General features: G+C 42.8%; 2 protein-coding genes across 5 annotated transcripts in view; one reads left to right on the forward strand and one right to left on the reverse strand.

The window, feature by feature from the left end:
- The window catches only part of LOC112149735, a gene marked incomplete at its 5' end in the record, with an annotated part of 35,103 nt that extends 29,266 nt beyond the window's left edge, over positions 1-5,837 (forward strand). The window contains 1 exon segment of the mRNA XM_024277642.2: positions 5,634-5,837. Within this exon segment, the coding sequence (XP_024133410.1) occupies positions 5,634-5,800 (167 nt within the window).
- nova2 (NOVA alternative splicing regulator 2) overlaps positions 1,555-25,731 on the reverse strand; it is an 84,905-nt gene continuing 60,728 nt past the window's right edge. For 2 of the 4 annotated variants that reach the window (XM_036214688.1, XM_024277651.2), the window contains exon 5: positions 1,555-12,740. In XM_036214688.1, the coding sequence (XP_036070581.1) occupies positions 11,718-12,740 (1,023 nt within the window). In that variant the 3' untranslated portion in view covers positions 1,555-11,717. The remainder of the gene's footprint in view (positions 12,741-25,731) is intronic. The other 2 variants (XM_024277652.2, XM_024277650.2) reach the window with 1 other exon arrangement.

Genomic DNA, 25,731 nt, shown 5'->3' on the forward strand with positions numbered 1-25,731 from the left:
TGGAGAAACACAGGAAACAGTCTTTGAGACAAAACTTCTGCTACACTTTCAAAAAAAAGTCTTCTAAAAAACTAACGAGTGACGTAAACATTGTCGTGCCGAAACCTTCAGCGATGGTTCCGCTAGTAAGAACAAGAAATTGATAATAAAAATCTTAACAAAAGACAGATTTTATAACATCCATTTGAGTGGGACTCACAGGAAACGCAGGAAGAAAATCCATATTTTTTCTTTGATGTTCTGGGTTATTAAGCTTTTGTTTAGACACATTTCAAAGGTTCTGCTGCTGCGTTCCTGCAATGTTTTCAGTTTGATTTTAATGTAAAACATGACTGTTTTCTGCTCTAATGTTGATACATCTTCCACATGAAAGTCTTGGTTTGGACCCTGTAGTGAAGTGGAACTACGGGAACCGGAGTTTGGTTCAATCAGGTCATGATTTTTGAGGTTAAAAGTTGGTGGAAACTTCAGTGAGAAAACTGCTGTCTCTGAAAACACGTGTAACGTAATGCTTTTTCTGCTAAGCTAACATTTATGATCGGATGCTAACGCTAACATGCTAATTTCTGTTTTCCGACTTCTGTCTGCTGTAAAAGAAACATCAACAAACACAGAGAAGGATGTAAAATGATAAACTGGTGAAGCACCTGGAATTCAAAAACAGCTCATTCCTTTTAGAAAACTTGTATTTATTTTTGGACTAAGAATAGATTTTAGATATAAAATAAAGACCTAAAAATAAAATCTCACTTGTGTTCAATTCTGACCTGTTCTATCAATCGTTTTCATCCTGAGGTAGAAAGTGAATTTAAAACATTGTTTTTTTTTACGTTATATTAAAATTGACACAGAGATAAATGTAAAAAGTTTCTTTCTGTGCCTGACTTAGATTTGCTTCTTTTCCACTGAATTCCTGCTGGCCCCATTGATGCACCAGTTAGCTAAAGTTTCTCCACCTGAGGACAGACCTACCAATGAGGTTCATTTCACTCCCAGCTGCCCTCCCTTTGGTTTCTTTTGAAGTTGTTTCATTTAGGATCTATGCATTTGCTGAGTTTAGACTGTTTGGCTTCAGAGTTTGTTGTTTTGATCTAGTTTTCTGTGACGTCTGACCTTCAGGTTTGCCCTAAAAATCACAAAACTGCTGCGACCTTCTCGCTGGAGGAACTTCTTTAGTGGCAAATGAACAAAGATATGTGGGAGGAGAGTGACAAGTGTCGAACCATGCTGTGAACAGTGACTCCATTTCCCAGGAGGCCTTGCAACAACAGCTCAAAAAGCCGCTTAGCCGATGGCATGGAGGAGGTTGAGACGGTTGGGCCAGAGGTCACAGGAGCGGACTGGCTGGTTGGTGGAATCATGGTGGATGCAGGTGTTGGTTGATCAGATGACTCTGGTGCACAGGAGGATTGTGGGTAGATGAGCATGTCAGCGAGTTGAACCCGCCCCTTCTCGATAGTGATGCCGGTCGGAGGACGGTGATGCGTGAAAGTGGATCAGACCCTCGTTTCTAAGCAGAAGACGTGTTGCATCAACTTACCTCCGAACAGTGAATCTATGGGTTTATCAATGGTTTATTTTACCCATAACCATGTACAAAGAAACAAAACCTTTACAGCTTTGTATGGTCACACATTGAGCATTCATTGGTCCATAAGCACTCCTCACTGCGACATGAAAACACTGGTTTTAGACGCCGACTGGGTTCTAGCGTCGGCATCTCAACGTTGCACTGACGTCACAAATGTACCATCCATTCTAACAGTTTCATTGCAAATAAAAAGAGTCACATGCAACGATTGAAAAAAATTACATTACTTCATGTCACATAGAAAGTAAGTGAAAAGTTCCATCATTTAGAAATAAGTACTCTTCAGAGATTTGTCTCTTTTTTCATTTTTTTTAAAGTCCTGGACATTCTTTCAACAGCGTCGTTGGTCTCATTTGGGTTGTAAACATTACTTACAATGCCGAGCTTCGTTCAGCCGGCCGAGGAGCTTCTCTTAAAGAGAGTCGGTCAATCAATGCTAACAATCAACTGATTGAGAAGAATCGCTTAGTGGTCAATTGGTGGAGATCTAGGACTTTCTGCTCTTTGGGCTCAGTTAGGAGCAACAGGACACCAGCTGGAGACTGGAGAACAGACTAGACAGTAGATCTGTAAAAGACACCCTGAGAATCACAACTACTCCTCTTTTCCTTCCTCCTATCCTCTCTCTTCCTCTACCTCTTCTAAGAATGGGTGTGGTCTTGTCAGTGAGGAAGATGGCTAGTTTGTAGGTTGGTTTGTTGTGGTGGAAGCGGGTTGCCATGCAACTGGTTCCTCTGCGGTTGGCATGGAAACAGGTTAAGGTGATTTCAGACCTGGTAAAGATAGTATGCAGCACGTACAGTAGTATGAACAGTAGAATGTGAAATGCAGCTCTGGGGAAAAGAGTTCTTCTAACGGGTTGGAAATGTCCAAACAAACAAGTGTACGTCCAAAAAATACGGGAAGCCAGGCCGCCTGAAAGGTCAGGAGGTGACCGCAATCTCTGTCAGCGTTCGCCAAACCGATTGAACTATTTTGTTTTGGAAACCATTTCTGCTTCATTACTTTATATAAAACAGAGTTTGTGGTTCACCCAGAGGAGTTTTTAAATTTACCATAATATACGGCAAATATGAAACAAGACGTCATTTCTGTTTGATGGAAAGATCGCTTTTACTTGGCTAAAGTTGAGAAAAGTTTAACTTCTCAGGTTTCAGCCAATCAGAGAGCTGCTATACAACAACATGGCGGTGGATGAGGTCTGGCGGCGATCGTGCAAATTTACCAAACTTTGTTTGCTTTCCCGACACTGAAGTGCTCCTCAATAAAGACTAAATAACAGACGGGAGTGCGTTTAAAAGACTCCCGACGCCTGCAGAGGTCTAACGTTTTCTGTGTTAGCCGCAGATGCTAAATAAAGTTTATGCAAGCAAAGTTTCCATAAAGTTCTTTCAATCTTATTTTATTTCTCCACAGCCCAGCTGCTGAGCTGCGTGGAACCCAGATGGGACTTGCGTGACTTTGCCTTTAGTCGTGTTTTCGCAGGTTTTCTTAGCTCATCTTCGGCTAATGTAGCCGCTAGCCGGCGCAGCGCTAAAGTCCAGCAGCTCTGCAGTAAAACTTCGTACCTGAAAACTTTTAATGTACAAAAATAAAAAGAACTTTGGTTGAAGGAACTTTTTTAGAAAGCTGTGACGTACACTTGTTTTGATTTGGGGGCGGGGCTCTGTTTGAGGTAATAAACGAGGTGAAAACACCTGAAACGGGTCAGAAACGGCGTCTATCCCCAGACCTGTGAGCATGTGACAGTAGTATGTTATCGATGGAGAACATCACATGGGGGGGCTGATGTGGTGTGCAGCAAAGGATGGCGCGGGGGGAGGGGGTAGTGGTGGACAGTGACTGGTTGATTCGGTTGGTCAGGTGACTGAAGGGGGAGGGGTTATGGACAGTCGAGCTGAGTCAGATCACATGATGAGGGTTTGCAGCTATAACGTCAGGCGGTTCCATCGGGAGGTATGGAAGCCTGACAGGTTTTAGCTTCTGGTGGACACTGGACAGAACGCCCACCCCCCCGGCCCCCACACAAGCGTTTGCATAGACACACTCCGCCTTCGCTCGCGCTCTCACACGCACTCCGAGTCCCACCCCAGACTTGCGATGTGTTACTGTGATGATGCAGAGTGTGGTGGAAGGTGAAGAATAAGACAACGGAAGACAGGTGATGCTAAAATGAACATTTATAATGACTGCTGTTGCTGTTGCAAAATAAGAATCCTTAAAAAAAAAAAAAAGACCTCATATATATATTAGCACTAGATTGCCCACTTCACTAGTAATCCACAAGTCAAGAAACACAACTCACTAGGTTTTTTTTTCTCTTTACAAACACAATGCTACAATTACATTAAATATTCAGTAATCTTTAAGTCAGTTAATGAATGTTGTTAAAAGCAACCACTAAAATACTAAAAATAAAAACAAAACAATATTAGTTCACCTTTTTTTCCAGTCGTTCCCTTTTCCCTCGTTGTTATTTATTAATAGTATAATAATAGTCTGAGAAATAAATAGCTCGTGTGTTGTTGTCAGGGCGATGGGGCAGGCAGCATAAAGCAGGAGTGGAGCGATGCGATGGGATGGAGGAGGAGTCTGTAACACTGTCGGGACAGACGCTGGCCTGTCATGTAAACTAGGACTGTATTGCACAAAAGGCAGCAGCTCCTCCTCTGGATCCGCCTCAGAGGGGAGGAGCCGGGCTGTTTCCACGGTGATATGTCTCTAACACGACCACTGTCTCAACACATGACGGTGATGGAGGCGCTACACAGAGAAGCTGCAGCAGGTGGATCGACGCTCAGAACGACGGCACAGGGTCACATGGGGGGCGGGGTCTAAGACGATGGCGAGGGGGGGTGATGACCTGCGTCTGCTGCTTCCACCCGTTTGTCTTTATGCTGCCGGCCCCTTCTGCTCAAACACTCCTCTCTTTACAGCTCGGAAAAACTGACAAAAATATTTACAATGAAAGAAAAAATGTGGAGAAACAGTTTTTTTTGTCTGCTTTTTTTTTTTTTTTTAGTTCTGTCCCAAATGATGAACAAAAACGCAAAGATCCAATCGCATCAGCTAGCATTGCACAGTCTCAGAGGTTTTTGGGGATGGAATGGAGAGTTATCGTCCGAACAGTTGGATGAACACAGAGGGAGGGGGGAGGAGGAGGAAGGTTGGTGAAAGTTCAAAAAAGTTCAAGAAGACAGAGGATGGCTGCTGACGGTAAACACTCCCCGCAGCGGGCGGCGGCGGGAAGGGGGGCGGCGGTGCATGTGCCGTGGTTTGGATGTTAAACGACAACAGAAAAAAAGTAAAATAAAAACATCAGTAGAAAAATGGAGTTTCTGAATCGTTCCCATCGAGAAGAGTCGGATGGAGAGACGGAGTTACAGAGAGAAGAGGGACAGAGAGAAGGAGGTGGGGGGTGGGGGGTGAGGAGAGTGGGAGGTGCCCCCAGCTCACAACCAATGGCGTCCCACCGGCTGCAGAAATGACAAAGCAGCTGGAACCAGCTGGTGCTGTTTGGAGGCGGGCGGACAGGTGGAACCCGCAGAGGGGGGGTTAATCCCGAGTGAGGGGGGTGGTGAGGAGGAGGAGGAGGTGGTGGGCATCAGTTGAGGCGTCATGAGCGACATCATGTTATGAGGGCGGAGCATGCTGGCTTCATGGGTGCTTCCAGGATGGATGTCCGACACACAAGAACAACTCAAAGAAACGTTGGAATGGCTGCTGCTGCTGCTGCTGTTGTTTGTTGTTGTTGTTGTCATTTTCCTCTCTGTTCTATTTTGGCACTCGAGAGAAGAGACTCGTGGGAGGCGGAGGAGGAAAGTGCAAAAAGGAGGGCATGGAGGAGTGTGTGTGGGAGGGGTAAACAGGCTACACACAGAAATGGCATTTAGTTCAAACTGGCCGGGTTAGAGCTTCCCGTCACAAACCAAAACCAGGAAGAAAACAACAAACAAACAGCGAGAAGAAAACAAAGAAAAACAGTGATATGACAAATGCAGTCTAACAGTTGCTGGTGCTTCGATTGGGCCCGAGTTCTGAGAGGAGGAGGAGGAGGAGCAGGAGGAAGGGTGGAGAAAAGGAAGGGGGTCCCACGGGATGTCGAGGAGGTTTGAGGGGTCAATTCTGAATTCCTCCACATGTCAGAGTCAAAACAAAAACATGGAGTCGAGGATGACTGGCTACAGCGGCACCACGAGCACGGCCTGAGAGCAGACACACTCGGAGGGGGGGGACAGAGAGGAGCATGCACAGCTAGAAAACGCAGCTGCAGTACAGTAGTCTAGCACACGGACCCCCCCACTTCAGCCCGGCCTGCCGTGCACGCCATCCGCACAAATCCGGATCCGTCCTTTGACCTCAGATTGATGCAAAGGAAAACTACGGAGGACCAAAACTGACGGGAGAATGGATCAGTGAAATCCCAGAAGGCCGAGCGGCGGCTCGGTTCTCAAGATTCAGGTTTTTTTTTAGGCTTAGTCTGAAGAAAAGTTCAACCTTTTAGATGAAAACTAAAATTTAAGTCAAATTCAAGCTTTGAATCTAAACATCAAACCAAAAAAACTATAATTTGGCTTTATCTCAGTATAGATTAACCTTACTTCGAGACAAATAATCACCACTATGACCACCAAATTTTGAGGAGAGCGCCACCTTGAGGTAAAGTGCAAAGTTTCACTGCTTACAGAACAGGCGGCGTTTCCCTGACTTGCTATCTCGATAGCTAGCTAGCTTTTAGCGAATGTTCTCCAGTTTATTTGTTCTCGTAACAAACAAAAATGCATCTTTTCCTTTGATCCAGACATTTGTTTAATTTAGTCCCATTCGGGCCACCATAGGACGCCGCTCGTCTTCAGGGTTCGATTCCTTCCGTGTTGCACATCACAGGAAAACTGCCCCAAAGTTTTTGCCTCGAGTCGGCGGTGGGACATCGCACTGATCGGAGCGAATTTTGCGGAAATGGACTGCAGTGGGCGGGGCTTAGGCCGCTGCACGTCCGTTTTGAGGTCAATAAGGTGCATCTCAATGACAAGACAAGCCGGAGCTCATAGTGTGGGGGGGGCAAAAAGGACAGACAACATAGTTATAGCGAGAGCTGTCGAAGGGATTAGTAATGTTAGAGTACAAAACACACGGCTACATACAAAAGGCTCTACAGCACGCTCAGAAACATGAGTTACAAACCAGAGAGGTGAGAATGAGTACATTCATGGACATTTCCGTTTGTTTTGTTACTGCTCGGAAAGGTTCTGAAGCTCGCTCAAAAACGTAGCAAAATAGTCTCGGCTTTGTTCAGGAGTTTTGTTCGTATCCGTCTGAGGAGGGTTAGTCAACTTAACCACAACATACTAACACTGTAGTAACGACAAAATCAAACATGTAGCACACCTGCAGTGGGCGGAGCAAGACTAAACCCGATGGACAAACAGCAAACATCAGAACGCGTAAAAAACAATATCAAAATGCTCTACCCTTATTGGCATGCAAATGTTTGTCCCAGAAAAATGAACGACGCCGACGTTTTTTTCCTTTTTTGTTTACGCTTCACTTTGATATCATGCAATAATATAGACGTGCAAAAAAGATAACATCTATTTCCACAAAATACATCTTCATCGTAACTATAAAAGGCTGTTTTTAAGAATGCTATCTAGTCACATTTTCTTTAGCATCAATATGCTAACCTATATTGATAAATCTAAGCCCCAGAGTTGTAGTGCTGTTGCATTCTGGGAAATGAGGTTCCCACAGGACGGGCTAACACTTAGCTAACGTGGCAGCCGGTCGTTTCGGAGACAGGCCTCAAGACGCCGTCGTTCTGTGGTTCTGTGTCTGTTAGCTAAGCTAAAAACGCTTAGCCGGACTTTGCCCCGTCTGCAGATGTCATTATAAATATGGTTCATTTGGCACTTTTCACATTTTCTTCTGGATATAAAAGTAGGTCTTGTCTTACCTAGTGTGGTTTAAACGAGCACAAATACACTTATTTTGGCACACATTTCACTTGCTAGCTTGGATTTAAACTACTCTTAACTTATCGCCAGCTTATAACACAGCATTGTTTATAGTGCCGCTAGAAACTAGCCTTCCCCGCTAAAGAGAACAGGTTCGGATATGTTTAAACTTGTGTTTTTAGTACATCGGTTCTTATTCAATAGCAGCATTTTCCCACAAATTCAAAAGAAATGTTTAACCTATCCACCACCTACAGGCAAATCCAAAAGCTCCTACGTCAGACAGAAGGGGAGGGACAGGACAATACAATAAGCCACTACATGTATTGCTTCCAGTACTTGTCACATTTTATCTCAACTGTCTAACGTGTGATAAAAAAATTGGCTGCTGTGCCCAAGATTTAATATGAGATACAAATAAACCAGTTAGCGTTTTGGCAACTATTTCAGGAATCTAAAAGCTCTGTTTCCACCGTAAACATGAACCGTGCATACATTCCTGCCGGAGGCCATGAAGATCCCCGAGAAGGACAGAAAAAAGAAGGTATTTTATGATATTTATGTACTTAAATCCTATTTTGATTCTTAAAATGATGTTTAACAGTGTTTACTGTCAACAAATTGCTATATACGCTGAAAGTCGCGTGCACGTATTTTCAAAGCTTATCTGATGAATAAACAGATAGAATGCTAACTTTATGAAAAACAAGTAAATAAACTGTTGCCCAGGATGTTTCTGTCGTCATTTAGGCACCCTTATAGAATTGAAGCATCTGCAGTACAAGAGCTAGCATGTCTCTGTTTACATTTTTAAATTACTTAGCTATAAGAAGCTAGCAGCTAGCTAACATGTCTACATCGTTTTTGGAATCCTTTCTAAGGTAGCTGTTAGCATGGAGGAGCTAGCGACAAGCACACATAATGTCTGAACCTGCTGGATTAGCTACATTAAACGTTACCATGCTGTGGATGGAAACTAGCGCTAGCTGACGGGACAGTTTGTTAGCTACCTTAGCCATAAAAGGTGCGTTTGGTTTTCTTTTTCCTTTAGCTCCTCTTCCTGCAGAGGCTGCTATCAAATGCCACTAGTTTCCTTTAATGGTTTATGCATTTGGTTGTGAGAACATTTGTGAATGAGCGGCTAGCTGCTAGCATCCATTTAGTTTATTTACAAAACAATTCAGTTTGTCAAGGAAGCATAAATCCGGATAATTGAATCGAACCGGATAAGATACATTATATGTGACCATAGCGGATGGAAAATGGCGCTAGCTGATGGGCTGACTCGTTAGCTACATTAGCGACAGAAGATACGATTGTTTTTCTTTTGCACTTAGCATCAGATTGAGAAATACTGCAATTTTCAGTTAACATTCCTCTTTCTGCAGAGGCTGGAGTCAGCTGTTACTAGTTCCTTCTAATGTTTAGGAGGGAATTTGCTAAAGATACATTAAATGTGACCACAGCGGATTGAAAAAAGCGCTAGCTGACAGCATGACTTGTTAGCTACATTAGCGACAGAGACTGTTTTTGTTTTTCTTTTGCGTTTAGCATCGGATTGAGCAATACGACAATCTTCAGTTAACGCTCCTCTTTCTGCAGAGGCAGCTGTCTCTAGTTTTTTCTAATGTTTTGGAGGGAATTTACTAATGAGCGGTGACAAGCTAGCTGCTAGCATCCATTTTGTTTATTTACAGAGCAATTCATTTTGTTAATGAAGCATCAATTCACAATCGGGGTAGTTAAAGGCGCTAGCTGGGATGCTAATTAGAGTTTCAATGCTCCATATCTTTCAATCTTTGTCCTTTTTTCCAGAAGAAAAAAAAACATTTTTGTCATCTTCATTACTTTATGGTGTGGTTTATATTTAGAGTTAGCTAAAGGTCACAGGTTTTGGAAACCAGTTTTTGTTCAGACTTTTAGGTATTAGCCAAACAACAATTAGCAAAGATGAATCCCTTTTATCTGTCCAGACGCAGTAAGTCAGCCTGGTACGAGTCTACGGTGGAACAGAAGCACCTAAACTCCCTCCAGGTATGAATACAAGGTGATCAGCCAGTTTGTGCAACGAGGACTTCAAAGGAACCGTGTTTCTCTCCAGTGTCGTGAATAATCCAAACTGTTTCCTGCTACAACTTCCTCTGCCTGTTCCGGGTCCGGCTCGCTGGGTGGCGTTCGCCGGGCCAAGCAGCAGACATGCATCGACCGTAACACCAGACATAGTCACCCATGGAGCGATGTGGTAGGAGGAGGAGGGGGGGTGTCAGGATGGGAGTGCGCTGGAAAACTGAGGACGGGTGGGAGGGTGAGGAGAGTGTGGATGGTGTTAGATGGGAGTAAAGAAGCCTCCTTACCAAGATGTGGAGATAAACCCTCACTGGCGCTCCAACAGAGTGACACGTTTAGGGATTTTGGGCCGGATTGGTCTCAGAAGAATCTGGGGGGGATCAAATACACCCCCTCCTCATTTTTAGCAGCTAAACCCGTTGATTAAACTGTTTCTTTAAAGGACTTAGCTGCCATTGGCCACCCCCGCCCTCCCAAACATCCCGCCCCCCCAGAATCCATCACTTTTCCAACCAAACTATTTGATCTCGTCCTCAATTGATTGATGGTCTCCATCGACCGGGTCTCCTTCAGGTGTGGGAATTGGCGTGCTGCCTGCTGAAGTTCTTCATATGCATCCTACAAATATCTCATATGTGTCTCTTTTTTTTGTTGTTTTTGTTTCCCTGCCATCTACAGCGCGCGTCCCGGACCCCGCGGGGCGGGGTGGGGGGCTGCTCTCTGGCTTCACAGTGCATTAAGACAAAAATTCAGTGTACTCTGATAGTTAAACACACACACACACAAACATGACAAAAAAACAAATCAAAGAGCAAAATAAACAGCATCTTCAGCAGCGGGAGCAGACCTGCCCGTCACCTCGGAGCATTTTCGGCTCCGCTTCTGATATGCATGCTGCCCGAAATTTACAAGCGAGGCCGCACGTCCCGATTCAGTGCTTCCTCCTCAGTAGTATAAGTGCTTGATCTAGTCTGTGGTCTGTTTAATATGTGAGAGGGGGCGGGGTCAGGGTTTTGGAAGACCACAGGCTGAGCAGCAGCAGATCAACTTCATATTTTTTTTTTGTGAGTAAACTGCAGCGCCGTTACAGCGGCCTGAGCGGAACGGATGGAGGATATGATGAACTCCCTTCGTCTAGCACCACACACGGCGTTGCAGCGTTCCATCTGGTGGCGTTCCGCTCCGAACGCCCGGGCCGGCGCTCTCACTGGACTTAAATAAGACATAGATTACCCTATGTGACATTACGATTCATCTCAGTCCACCGACATTAAAATAAAAAATAGTGTCATTTACATTCATGTCAACCTGAATTCACAGATAAGAAATAAAGACGCTGAGCTTCGTTTGGGTTTTTCATAAATACGTTGTAGTAATCATTGCGGAGGGGGCGTGGCCCCGCCGTTTTATAGGATTTCGCCGTTAGTGAGGTCATCAGCATGCGCCTCTGTCTCAAACACTAGAGCCGCATTAGTGTGTGTGGGGGGGTAGGTGCTACGAGCTTGTGGCCCTTACCAAAAATCGCCCCCCTGGCACAATTTTCGACCATATGTGGAGAAGAGAAAGTGCAGTCCTGCTCGATATAAAACCCTTATCAAAAGGGGAGGGGCAGGGCAGGACGGGGCATCTAGTGAGGGGAGGGGGCAAATCTAGAAGAAAAAAAAACTCTGCTGGGGGGGTGCAGCAGGAGGAGGGGGTGGGTGAGAGTCGCCGCCCCTCCCCCCGCCCTGCGGCCTCCCCGGCAGTCGGGCCGGTCTACATGGCATTCAGCTCTGTCCACACAAGACACAAAACAAACGGACAGCTTAAGTTACCAACGCAAACAAAACAATAAAAAATCCCAAAAGTCGAGACGTTAAGTAATAAAACCGTATTTACATTTTACACATTTTTTCTTGGTTTTCGGCGCTCCTCTCCCACCTCGTCTCCATTTTTGCTCTGCGTCAAAAACTCTGTAATACTGAAGAAGAAAACGGCGCAATCCTTCCCACATTCTTGCTCTCCTCCTTTTTCTCATTTCTTTTTTTTGAACTCCTCCCCCAAGCCCCCGCTCTTTATTTCTTTTTTTTCCTCTTTTCCTCCTCGTTTCTTATTGGCTGTCAGGTTTAGCCCACCTTCTGTGGGTTGGTGGCGCGTACCCCCTGCTCGTAGGTGATCCGCTGGCTGATCAGGTACTGCGCGGCCTGCGTGGCGGCCTGGGAGCCGGTGATGGTCACCTTTCGGTTCCGAGTTCCGGGGATGAACTCGCCTTTCTTGGAGATCTGGATCCTGGCGCCGGTCAGCTCCTGGTACTCCACTAGCGTCTTCCCTCCTTTTCCCAGGATGGCCCCCACCAGGTTTTCTGGTACGGCGATCTCCACCACTTCCTTGGCTCCTTCCGCTAACTTCTCTGTGGCCAAAAGGGACGACGCCACCAGTGGTGACGCGGCGCTCAGGTAGCCGTTGGTGGCCCCCGTGGCGGCCGCCAGGGACCCCAGGGAGAAGCCCCCGAGGCTGGCTGCAGGGTGCGCTGCGCTGGTGGAGGCGTCGCTGGCGTAGGAGGCTAACAAGTTAGCGGCGGCGGCTGCTGCCGGGTTAGCGTTGGCTGCTACAGCGGCTAACACCCCTGAAGCGGCCGCGGGGTTGAGCCCGAGCCCCAAAGAGTTGGTGTTGTAACCATAACTTGCCAGAGTGTTGAGGGCGGAGGTGATAGCCAGGAGGTCGTTCCCCGACAGGCTGGACATGGTGGTGGGGAAGGCCCCCACCCCCGCCAGGCCGGCCTGGCCCAGCAGAGACGAAGCGGTGGCGGCAGCAGCGGCGGCGGCTGCCGGCATGACCTCGGTGGAGTTGGCGTACGGGGAGCCGGTGGGGTTGGAGTTGGCCACGGGCCCCGTGATGTTGGAGTAGGAGATGTTGAGGCAGGAGGAGCTCTGCGGATCCTCCTGGATCTTCTGGATGATGATCTCCACGGCTTTGCGGTTCTGTTCGGGCTCGCCGCTGATGGTCACCACGCGCTCCTGCAGGTTGATGCCTTCCGGTTTTTGGGAAAGCTGGACCCACGCCCCGGACTGCTCCATAACCGCTTTGACTGTGGCTCCGCCTTTGCCGATGATCAGCCCGGCTGTGCTGTTGGGGACGATCAGCTTAGCCTGGAGGGAGGGGGGACAAAAAAACACATCACTTTGATGGGGATAAAGACAGAAATCGTGTTTTTGGTTCATTTATGAGAACAAAACGCCTTAAAAGAAAATCAAAAACTCTCAGAATGGCGTCCTTGAGCGGAGAGACGGAACAAAAAAAAATCTGCTTTTTGGTGTTCGGAGCGCGAGAACATCCTCGAGGAGAAAGAGATGAAAACGGGTCAGGGAAGAACGGAGAGAACAGAAAAGAAAGTGTCAGAGAACAGGACTGTGAGAGGTAGAAAGAGGTAGAGCGAGTGGGAGGGAAGGACGGATGAGGCGGAGAGCGGAGGGAGGATTTCTAAAGGGGCTACTTGTGCGGAGAAAAAAAAATACAACACTGACTCCCGGGGGTCAGCGTTTCCATGGAAACACCGCTCCAGCATTCAAAGGGTAGTGAAAGGGAGCGAGGCGATGACACACACACACACACAGACGGTACGTGTGGAGCTGCAGCAGCGCAGTAACGGCTGCATTCGCTGCATCAGTTCAGAGCTTCATCGTTTACATCATCTTCATAACGTTGTAATTACTTTGTTTATCATCAAAACTTCTTTATTTCATTTAGTATGGAATTATTTTTCATGATTCAAGAGTAATGCCACATTAACATACCTTTTTGGTCAATTATAAAATGAACAAAAATGAAAGACTCAAAGACTGAAAAACTGAGGTTTGACTTTTTTGTCACATGATTAACAAAACTGTACAAAAGAATAAACACAAACTTCATATATATGTTTTATTTTGACATGATCTGAATAAAAAAAATGACATTTTAGGGGAAAAAAATATATGGGTTGTGCACGTTTGCAAACATCTTCGTAATAATGTTCATAAAATGTTCATATTTTTACTTCTGCAAATAGTTGATGTCATATTTACAAATTTAAATCCAAGGCACTGGATAGTCCCACTGGATACTCAAGACATAATTCTGAAGAATTCCTTTTGGCATCAAAGTTTGAACCAATAACGTTTTTAGAAAAAAAATTGATTGAATGTTTTGTGCTCATGACGTTGTACTACTTGTTATCTTAAAATCTTTCTTTCTGAAACAGAACACAATGGTGTCATCAGCAAACTAAACACTCCTTTGGATGGAAAAATGAAAAATCTGATCTTTAATTGAAAAAAGTTTGGCTCAAGTACAGACCCTTGTGGTGCTCCTCTTTTAATACAACTCAGATTTGATGACATTTACTTATGCCAGAACTGCATTATGAGCTTTTTCCTAATGATTCATCTCTAATGGCTGATGCACATCAACACATTTTCAGATAACAGCTGTGCCCCTGGCCAAAAAAAATTAGTCTCATCTGGAGTGATTTTTAATATACTTTGAACATCTGAATAATAGAAACTACTATAATTTAAATAATATTTTAATTGTAAACTGGTGACTGTGAATAATTTGTATGATTTTATTTGTGAAAATAAGAAAAATTGAAAACTATGGTCATGTTGTTTGTAATTATAAACTGGAAACTAGATAAAGACCTAAAGCGATAGGCCTAAACAAGCATTTGCTTCCATCTATCCTCTTTCCAAACATGTATTTATTGACTTTTTGTGACTTTTTCTTTACAAATGGAGATTGTATTGTTTTTTACTGTGTTTTATGCTTTGTATTTTTTTATTTACATGTTTGAAATAAATCTAAATCTAAAAAAAAACAATATTTATATTTAAGTCGCCCGGAAGTTTTGGACAAACATTTCCATTTAAAAGATGTCAGAATCAACAAACAAGCTAGTATAGTCTGGTTCAAACAGAAGACATGATTGTTTGACAGCATCTATCACTCAAAAATGAACTTTTACACAAAGATTTGGTAAAAACTCATCCATTTTCTAAACCTTTTCTTAGGTTGCTGGAGCCTATCCCAGCACAGGTTGCCGGCCTGTAACAGGGTCACACAACCACGTTCACTCCTGAGGAGCAATTTAAAATCATCAGTTAACCTATGAAGGATGCTTTCAGTCCACTGGGGGAAACCCACGACTGCACGAGGAAAAGAAGCAAACTCCACACAGAAAGAATCCAGCAGGATTTGAACTAGAGCCATTGTGAGGTGAGAGTGCTAACCACTACACCACCACACAGCCATCAATAAAATCCTTGATAAACTAAAATATTTTAAGTTTGATTGACACGGTTCAGCTCTTCATGTCCGTCCTGTTTGACCACAAACTGATGAGTTACAGAAACGCGTCACTTCTGCTCCTCAGAAGCGCTCTTCATAAGGCGCTCTGACGACTAGAGGAACCTGCGGCTGATATAGAGCGGCACTGACCAGAAGCATCTTCAGCCGAATGCAGACCAACGGGGTGGGGGGGTATTTCTGCGACATTCAGTGATCTCTAGAGACGGTTCCTACAGCTCAGACGTCAGGAACTCTGAGAGCGGGTTTGAGGATCTGCATTCATCTGCAGCTCCTGATCTGGACACCCCTCTCCCTGCTGCAGGAACGCGGGGTACATGGATAAGGAGCAGGAGAAAACTCATTTTTACATTTCCTCCTGTTGTAAAACAAAGTGGGGGGTTGAGAGTCAAACATCCGCTCCTGCGGTTCTAAATGTCTGCGGGTCTGAAGGAGGAAAATGATGAAAGGAACCCGGAGGAACCTGCAGACACACCTCCTGTTTGTTTGTTTGTGAGCTCTTCTCTGCACCAGCACCACCCCCCCCTTTCTGTTGGTTGATCTTCTCTCAGAAACCATGAATGCGAGTTTGCGGTCTCAGTCTATTGATCAGTGAGTCGGTGTGGAGCTGCAGCAGCTTTGCTGCAGAGCAGATTAATTAGAAGCACAGACTGCCAACGCTGCCGAGGGCGGGCCATTCCACTTCCTGTCCATCTTTAAAGACCGCCTCCGAGGTCACAACACGACCATTTAAGCCTATTACTGGTCCGGTATGGAGGGGTACAGTCCGGTCCGGTTAATTCTGGCGAGCATCTCCACTCCTTTAAGCCTCGCTTCCACTGAGCGGTTTGTGTTCACGGTGGCTGTGTGTTGTTATAACGGGCCGCTAGCTCATCCTGTATTACACCGTCGTCAAGGGTGGTGAGAAATGTTTGCAGTTCCACCTCAGACCGGGCCTTGATGATGTTTGTAGACATTCAATGTAGACCTTTGATCAAAAGAGAAAACAAGAGACCCCAAAACCAGAATCCTTACAAACATTGAACGTTAGTTTAAATGAGCGCTTTCTAATGATGTCATCACTTTCTGCCAATGGCTCCAGTGGCTCCGCCCCAACTGTTCCTTTCCACTTGTCAATGGCCCCCCAAGATTACGGTTCGGTACTGTTTAATGGCTCTATTTTACATGGAAATGCTTAAAATACCGGACCGTAATGTACCGGAATGCTCAGAGTAAATGAGGCTAACAGTACATGAGAACTGAACCGAGTGAGAGTGATGTCACTCAGCCGAATGAACTCAATTCAGTTCTTCATTTTATTCACTATACGGATGCCGCCATGTTGGAGCCAGATGTTGTCAATAAGCAGTGATTGGTCCAAATTGGTCTGAGTCAACGTTTCTACGGAAACGGCTCTCACTAATCAGGAGGGAGCTCACTGGAAGGCCACACCCCTTCAACCTGCCTAGTATCTGTCCAACGTTTGAACGTTGGACGTGAAGGCCAGCAAGCTCCACCCACTTTTATTGAGGAATCTGATTGGTCAACTTATGCCTTGAATAAAGACACAAACTAATACAGTTGTTGGAGGATTGAAAACATATTTCATTTAAGAAAAATCATGGTACTTCCACTGTTCGATGAGCCTATTTGAATGAATTAATCATTTTCACATTTAGTTCACATTAAAATCTGCAACATTTCTATTTATAAAAAATATTAAAATTGTACATTTTCAGAATTAGTAAAGATCAGATTTCTTTGTGCTTTTGTGAAGGCACATTGGGGTTGTTGCCATGGCAACAGCCTTGTCATAGAGCCTAGCTGAATATGTTTTTTATGTTCTGAATTGCTTTTGTATAAAATTTAAGGAGATGTTCATTAATGTTTCCTGTTTCTATATTTGAACAGAGGTCAATATTTGCTTAAACGTTTAGAAAAAACAAACATTTTAAGTTTCTTTTTCATTTTTAGAGATTATGTTCAGGATTTAGTTTTATTAGTTGATAAATAAAACTTAATTTCAAACAATTTGTTATTAAATTATTTACTTGATTTGTTTCAGATTCCAATAATATTCTTCTGTTACGACACTGAAGAAGGTGTTGGACTTCCTTTTGTTCCAGTGTCGGTTCTGAAGAACTTTATTATTAATATTTTTTTTGTTCTGTGTTTTTTTTAACCAAAAAGCGCAAAAGGTAATAATTCACTAAAACAGGAGATTAAAATAAAGATTTAAAGCAGTCAAAATATTTAATCTAGATCATAGAAAAATGTTGTCATTTCTGCTGATGTGTTGACATGTTCTCTACAAACTGTTTTATAAAAGACTTCCATCAATTCACAAAAAAGGAAAAAACTCTTTTTTTAGTTTATCTGCTCAAACAAACATAATGTTCATTTTTCTCTCAGACGTTTTATAAAAATCTTCGTACTAAAGAGGGAAGAAGCTCCTCCCTCAGAAGCGATGTTATTTGGAGGTCTGATGTTGCGTCAGATGTTTCAGGACCCAGATTCTGCTCAGAGGAACCGCAGGACTGATAAATGAGGACGTTTTCTCCTCTGAAGCTTCCTCGCACACGCCGAGCGATGCTGTCGGAGTGGGAGGATAAACAAAGGCGCGCGGCGGCGTTTGAGTCCTCCCTGACGCTAATGATCACATCCAGCACCTCGCCGTGCAGCCGGAGCCGCGCTAACGAGGTTCCTGCGTCTTCCCGCGTTCTCAGACTCTGTAAAGCGTTTCCTTCAGGATCGTTCTGGAGGTTCTGCTCAGCTGGCGCCTCATAAAGTTTTACTGCAGTCATTTTCCAGCACATTTACAACATAAGATCTTTCTTCGGGTTCGGCGACCTCTTCCTAAGGAGGTCAGACTCCCACACACACATAAGAACACAGAATGTGTTTCCACTTTGACGTCCATTTTATGACCGAACCATCCGCTTCAGCCCGCCTCCCTTCAGCTGACGGGGCTTTATTTCACAGGTCATTCACACCTTTCTTCACTTTCTTCAAGTTTCTCCTAAAAACCCTAAAGAATGCTTTAGAAATCGCACTGCATTCAGAAAGAAGCCAAGAGTTCCTGAAATCTTGAAATTGTGACTGTTGACTGTATATGAGAACTGGACTGAGTGTGTCCTAACAGGAAGTACCTAATGACAAAATAAACAGTTATTGTTTAGTCACTCCTGGAGCGGATCGATGGCAGAACTTCTGGGTTTTTGACTCGATGTGTTTCAGGCTGAAACTGCATGATTCCTCTGTGACTGATCCTCTTTGGACTTAAACCTCCCGCAGAAGCTGGAAATCCTCCCGACAGAAACCTGATGCTTTTATTTTTATTCTGGACGCCTCTGACAGGAAGTAATCCCGGCGGGTGGAGGAATATTCCGTCAGACGGTGGATTTTTTTTTTTACATTTAAAACCGAGGATTAGCCTTCGCTGTCTGTCTGCAGAGCTGCCGCAGAAAAGTGAAGCTAAGAGAAGAAAAAATCTGCAGCGAGGAGGTTTACTTTAAGACAAGTGAGGGGGCGGGGCTTCACTTCTATCATAATCATCCCTTTCTTGTTTGGTATTTGATTTTTTTTAATGAGTTTAATCAAAGTCACTAAAAGCTCACAAACAGCTCACACTGATGCTGATCAAATAATTTCCTGCCTGGTGTTGCCATGGTAACCACAAAGATGCAGTTTGTGATGCAAATGTCAAACTCATTCCAGAGGATTACAATAATTAACCTGAAAATATAACTTTGGTTAAAATTTGCTTTTTTTTTTCTTTAAACTTCAGCGAGGAATTTACACAGAAAAATCTTAAAACTTTTTATACTTTTCCTAATTTTTCCTTCTCTATGTTTCTGCAAATTAACCAAAAACAATAAAGACTTCAAACCTTGAAGACTCCACAATGTTGAAGATGTTACTATGACAACCAGGCAAAGTTCTGACTGACAGAGAACAAAAAGGTTTAAGGAAGAGTTTTTCTGTAGAAACATGAGTATAAGTTTGTACTTTAGTCTAGATCTCAGCTGATGAGGATCAAAGCAGGAACAGAAACTTAAAACAACCAAAGATGTGAAATAATTTCAACTCGTTCTGCTCAAAATCAATCAATAAAACTCATCCTAATAAAGCTTGATCTCCGTGATTAACAAGATCCTTGTTTTAATATGAACTAAAGCCTAAGATCTCATCAGAAGCTTCCTGAGCTCACGCCGCCGTCTGCGGCTCTGATCCCCTCATGAGGACGCCTGAAGACGGTTTGCATTTCCTGAAAGGTTTCTCCGGACGGAAACAGTCGATGGTTTCAGGCTGAAATCTAAACCCTCCAAACTCAGACAAAAAGTCGCTTTGAAAACATTTGCTTTGTGTGAACTCGTCGAGTGAAAACGCTCTCAGGAAACACCTCTCCATCAACATGCATGCAGACAGTCTAAACCTGCAGCAGATTCCTGCAGAAGTCTTTGAGATTCATGTTCAGGGCTGCTGTTGCCGTAGCGATGAGCCGATTGAAGTTTCCTGACGAGCTGCATGTGAACGCGGGTTCTCCACCCGGTGAAGCAGGAGAACGGTTCTGGCTGCATGACAGCTCAACAACTGTGGAGGCTGCTTTCATTTGAACTTTGAAGTCTTAAGCAGGACTTTAGTTTAATCTGCCTCCTGATGATCCATGAGCTTAGCCCCTCCCTCATGTGGTCCCTCATTTTCCATCTTCTGTCTGGCTCATCCAGGAGCGCAGAGACCCCCCTGACGGGTAAAAATATCACATGACGGAGGCGCGGTGCTGCAAGAGTGACAGTGTGGGAACACGCCGTCAACACCTGTGCAGATCCACACTGTCTGCAGAACCTTCTGAAGGGTTCTAGATCCTTCCATGGATCTGGGTTCCACAGGTGCATGAACACAGAGTTTTTCCTGTTGAGTTTTTCCTGTTTCTACTCATTCAAAAATATCAGAGGAGCAGAAATCATTCTGAATCTGATTTATATTAAAATCCTTCACTCACATTGAATTAATGATTGTTGATGTTGTTTCTAGGTCAGTTCTGAGCTGCATCGCCGTCATTCATGGTGTTTGTCATTCAAAATGATGGAAAAAGTTTCTGCATCCGCCATCTTGGTGAAGTCAACACAGACAAGGCCGCTGAGAGACTATTATTGAGATGAAACGGAGCAAAGGATGAATCTGTTGGTGAAACGTTGACTGTATATGAGAACTGGACTGAGTGACCTCTCACCCTGGAGTTTCAAACAGGAAGTACCGCCGGCTCCAAGGAGCTAAAATCCCACATTATTCATTCATTCTGTAGTCAGAACATTACAACATCTTAATAATCCTTTTTTTCCTTATATTTTTCTGCAGTTCACATTATTCAAGTTATAAACTGACCAATCACAACAAAGTTAATTTCAATATACAGTAATGATATCTTTTTTATGTCAACAAAGTTGAGATTCATTATGTTTTGTGATGATACTGACATGTTTCGTTCAAAAATATTGACAAGTTGCTGAATCTTGTCAAACAAGAATTTAAATTAATAAAAAAATGACTTAATTATACCAAAATAATCTCTAAATGAAAATAAAACTAAATTTAAGATCTTTTCTGGTCATAGAAAAGGTTGGAAATGTTAAAATATATTTAAGTGGTGCAGGTAATCCATGATTTTAAAGAAGTAATGTTTTTTGGTGTAATAATTGATAAGTTATCTTAGAAATCTCATATAGATTAAATAAAACGCAAAGTTTCTAGATCTATTGGTAATCTGTTCAAAATCAGTGATATATTAAACAAAATAGTTTTTATCTTGTTTATTGTTCATTAGTTGTTCCATATCTTTCATATTGTGCAGAAAATTGGGGAAATGCAGGAAAAATGATCATGGAATCTTTGGTTTAATTACAAAAATATTCTAATAGCTTTTTTTGTAATTTAACCAAATATTCCAAGTTTAACCAAGTCCTGGTTGGTCAGGGTGGTTGCCATAGAAACTCAGACTAACTCAGACCACTTACTGACGATGTCTGCCTCCAACATGGCGGTGTTTATAACACAAAGATAAATAATCAAAAAAACGCCGACTGAATCAACATCATTTGGTTGGAGCTGGAAGTAAATCCTTTTTCGTCACTAACATCACACTTACTCGGTCCAGTTCTCACATACAGTCAACGGGGTAAAACTTTCTCAGCAAAGACGAACACATTCCTGCTCTCTGGTCTGACTTTGACCCAAAGGTCAGAGGTCATGTCCGACGTGCTGAGTTTTGTAAACAACAGAAACTACAAACATTCATCTCCAAATAAACTTAAAAAAAATACTTAACCTTAAATTTGACCACATTTAGATGTTACTCAACGCCTTATTAAAGTCTCTATTTAATTTCCATTAAAGAAAGTTCCCTAAAGTCTTTCAAACCGGAGAAACTTTTCAACTAAACATGAAGACAGTTTGGTAACAAAAGCTCCTAAAAGGTTCCACAACATCCAATAGATGTAATTAATAAAATCACTTTTTAATTATGTACACTGAAAAACAGATATTCATCTGTAAATCAACATGTACGTTACTGCTGTGAGTCTAAAGTCTCCAGTTTCAACGAAACAACCTGCTTCCATATTTGAATGTGTTTCCAGGGAAACTTAAAATCTTATTTCTGGGGGAAAATGAAGAGCAGGTCTTGTTGATGAAGACGCTACGCACTAAAAAACTGAAAGGAAACGATTGTTGGTGGTAAAAACCTTCAACAACTTTACTATAAAAGGAGGAGCGATGAAAAGCTGGACTCTGCGTCCATAAAAACTCCTTATGAAGGATCAAACAGGGTAAAAACTCCTACAGGAGGACATCAGCTTCACACATGATGAGTCAAAACATGATGCTTAAGGCGACGGAAGCGTTTACAGGACAGGTGACTCCTGGCTCCGCCCCTCTGCTCATATCCGCAGAGAAAATAGGTTCAAGGCTGAGCGCTGATGTTTATCTGGTTGTTGGCGTCTGTTGGTGGCGGCGGCGGCGTGAGGACATGACTTACAGCCACAGTAATTAAAAGCAGGAGCTGTTGGGAGCAGATAAGAGGCGTTCTGCTGATGCAGCTGAAAGTGAACCGCAGTCCTGACGGGAAAACGGGTTCAGAGAGAACGAAAAAAGTTCTGCTTTCACACCAGATATAACGTTTCTACTTATAGATTTACTTCTACACGGTTCAGGACGGGCAGTAAAATCATATTTGATTCAAAATGTTCACTAAAGTCAACAACATTTTAACATACTGACAAAAGGGTTGTGATTTTCAAAATAAGGCTCCAGTTTATTCAATTTTAATACAAATGTGCAGATTTGAACTATATTCATACATATCTTTAAAGATTTGTTCTATTCAATGTTAATATAAGACTCCACTTTACCCACTAATATCACTGACTTCCTGTATGCAGCAACAATAACAGGAAGTAGGAAAAAGGTGCTCCTGAAACGGGGGGCAGAAGGTTAGAGGAAACAGGAAGTGGCTGGATGTGGTCGCCAGAGCCGTGTGAGTAAATGTTTGATGTGGTTACCGTGAAAGATAAAGCAGATTTTGGGTTGAACAAAGGCCAGCGAGGGCCAAAAATAAAAGGGTTCAGATGAAACCACAGAATATTTACAGCTGATCGAACAGGCAAGCATCAAAGCAGGAAAATGTCGGGCTTTTTTTTTTCTTTCCTGCTTAAAAACTCTAAAGCGTGGACTAAAATGTCAGATTAGTCTATTTTATTTTATTTTAATCATCTTATTTATTTAGTTAGGAAGCATCTATGAAACTTTATGATACTGTGACTCATATTATTAGTCATAAAATTCCACTTTAAAACATTTCAGTAAACCGTTTTCCCAGCTAGCTTTAGCACGATTGCTAATAGCTACATTTGGTTATAAACCCCCCTCTGATGGTTATGTGACGTTATGTGGTATAAGTTCTGCAGACAGTCACTTTCAACTTTATTTTACTGCTAATCTTACAGTTAAAATATGACTTTTTAGACATTTTTTCAATCAAACAATAACACAACACCAACCTCAATATTCCCTTCAGCTGCAAACAATCAACCCAACAAGTAAAAAAAAAAAAAAAATCAACTTTTAGAAACAGAAATAAATCACTTGAGCCCAAATTGTGTTGTCTAAACTTTGTTTTTTCTACATGGAGGCTGTGGCTCCATGTGGAGCTGGAAGAGAATCTTCTGACTTAGATAATCAATTAGCATTAGATAGTTTAGCTAACAGCAATGACCACCTAGTTTTTAATGTTTTATTAAATACAAATTTGACAAATTTCTTTATAAATATCATACAACTAGATGGCCAGACGCTCAAATCGCACCGCAGGACTTCAGATCGCAACTGTACCTTTGACTTAACATTGAAACTGGACGCCGCTGACCTGTAAATCCCATTTGATGTGAACAAGGCATTTGACAGCTAATGAGTGCAGGCTAGTTTAGCTAAAAGTCTGGATTCTTATTTCAATGTAAATGTTGATAAAATCTAGCACAGGTATTGATTGTTTAGCTGTGCTTTTAGAAGTTGATAGAAGATGTTAGCCTTAATGTTTGTGTTCCTGCTCAACTTTTTGCACAAAAAGGAAAGTTATCAAGCTGAAAAGCAAGACCTCTTTTAGGTAACCAATTACTCAGCGGTTTAGGTTTACTGCTTTATTTCTTCCAAATATTCAGTTACTACTGAGGTAAGTAATTACTAGCTGCATTTCCTTAACACATCTGTGCAAAACTGGATTGAAATTTTAGAAATGTAAAAAAAAAACACTATTTTGCAATTACACTTTCCATTAAATCCTAATTATACAAATAAACACAAACCGATTCACACCATAACTCATTCACTACAACACTAGCGCTCATCATCATCATCTATCAAAGGAGACGTCAGCGTCTCATTCAGGCCGTGGGAACGTGGAGCTACGTGGAAGCAGCTACAGATGAAGCGATTTTGGGAAATGATTTTACTGAGCAGCTGAGCAGCTTCCACATGACACGCTCAACTCAAGAGCTGTGTGATACTGTGGAACCTCTTGTATTCGGTTGTTGGTCACATGACTCATTTAATAAAAAAAAAAAGGTTGTTTCTATTGCAGTTTTCCTAAATATGTAAATTTTGAAATCCCCTAAAGACCACCTAATCCAAATGCTTCTTTTTGATAAATGTAATTTTTTTTCCAAAATTGACATGTTTCTATGAGAGAAATATATCATCGCAAATCCAATTTGTGCAATTTCATAGACAATAGAAACACAGCTACTGATGGAAACTACATGTTATAGAAATTTGAACGTCAGAAATACAAGATGTGTTTTCATACAGTTTTGATTGTAGATGATGGTAGCAAAGCCAACACACTGTATGACGAGAGGACAAAAAATAGTTAATGACATTTTTTTGTTCCTTTTTATGGTAATAAACAATCAGAATTGTTTATCGGAGTCGTCTCAAAGTAGGTTGTGTCCTACATAATATTGTTTTTATTCATAAACATCTCAAACGGGCCAATTAATATTTAAATATAAAAGTATTTTTTTAAACCAATACATCTGTCAAATTGAAGAATCTTTATCATTTATGTAACAGAAGTCAGGTGACTCCGTAACACTAAGCTGCACCATTAGCGGGAATGTGATGTTTTACAAGAGAGCACATGTCCTGCGAATGCTGAGAGATTCAAACCTTCAAGCCTTTCAATTACTTGTTTCCATGCATGCGTTATTTTAGGCTCACAAAGGCGAGCTCAGGAATTTCCTCAGCCCATAAATCTGCGCTGTCCGTCCGGACGGCCTTGAAGTGTGTCATGGTGTCTGTAGGTGTTGTTGCCACTTTTGTTTTTCTTTTGACCGGCAGCTGCTTCTTCCAGCGAAGCCAGCCGTCACTCCGCAGCTGTCGCCTATCAGCGGTTCAGATCTGCGTCCAGCTTTCACTCGGACTCCGGACTCTCTCTGCCGCCCATCCATCTTCATGTCAGCACGCCCCACACCGTCCCAGCTATTGTTACTCCTCTTTTTTTCTACTAAAGCTATGAATTCCTCCACGCTCTTCAGATTTGATGCAAACACGGATTTCACAGATATGATTAACCCTTTATAACCAGAGTTTTAGCTGCTCCAGTATTGATGTTCTTTGACTTATCATAGGTCAAAGAACATCGGCTTGTGCAGCTTTTCTCAGCCTCAGAATCTGCTGGAATTTTTGCATTAATGGTTGAAAAGTTGTGGTACGTTAAAGAGTGTGCATCACTTATTTAACGACACCGGTGACATCTCAGGTCTCAAACTGACAGCACGCGGGCTATTTGCAACCCACGCCTTAATATATACGTTTAATGTTGGTGCAGCCAGCGAGTTTTGTATAAATAGCAATAAACTGCACTTTTACAGTGGGGTGGGAAGAGCTGATGAACCGACCAATCACGGTGAGGTATATAGCTCTTTGGGGCGTGGCGTTGACAGGGCTTGAAGCAGGGAAACTTTTAGGGCAGGAAATCTGACACTCCCTTCCCCAGATCACATTAATGAGTATGGGATTCCTTTTGTGCCAAAATATGTTTTTGTGTTCATTGTCTGTCTTTAGTCCACTGTCTATGTATTTGGTCCATTGTCTACGATTTTTTCTTCCACAGTCTGTTTCTTTGGTCCCCTATCTACGTCTTTGGTCTACTGTCTATGTCTTTGGTCAGTTTTCTACGTCTTTGGTCCACTGTCTATGTCTTTGGTCCGCTGTCTATGTATTTGGTCCACTGTCTATGTCTTTGGTCCACTGTCTATGTATTTGGCC

The sequence above is a fragment of the Oryzias melastigma genome, linkage group LG13 (assembly GCF_002922805.2).
Source record: "Oryzias melastigma strain HK-1 linkage group LG13, ASM292280v2, whole genome shotgun sequence".
Lineage (NCBI taxonomy): Eukaryota > Metazoa > Chordata > Actinopteri > Beloniformes > Adrianichthyidae > Oryzias > Oryzias melastigma.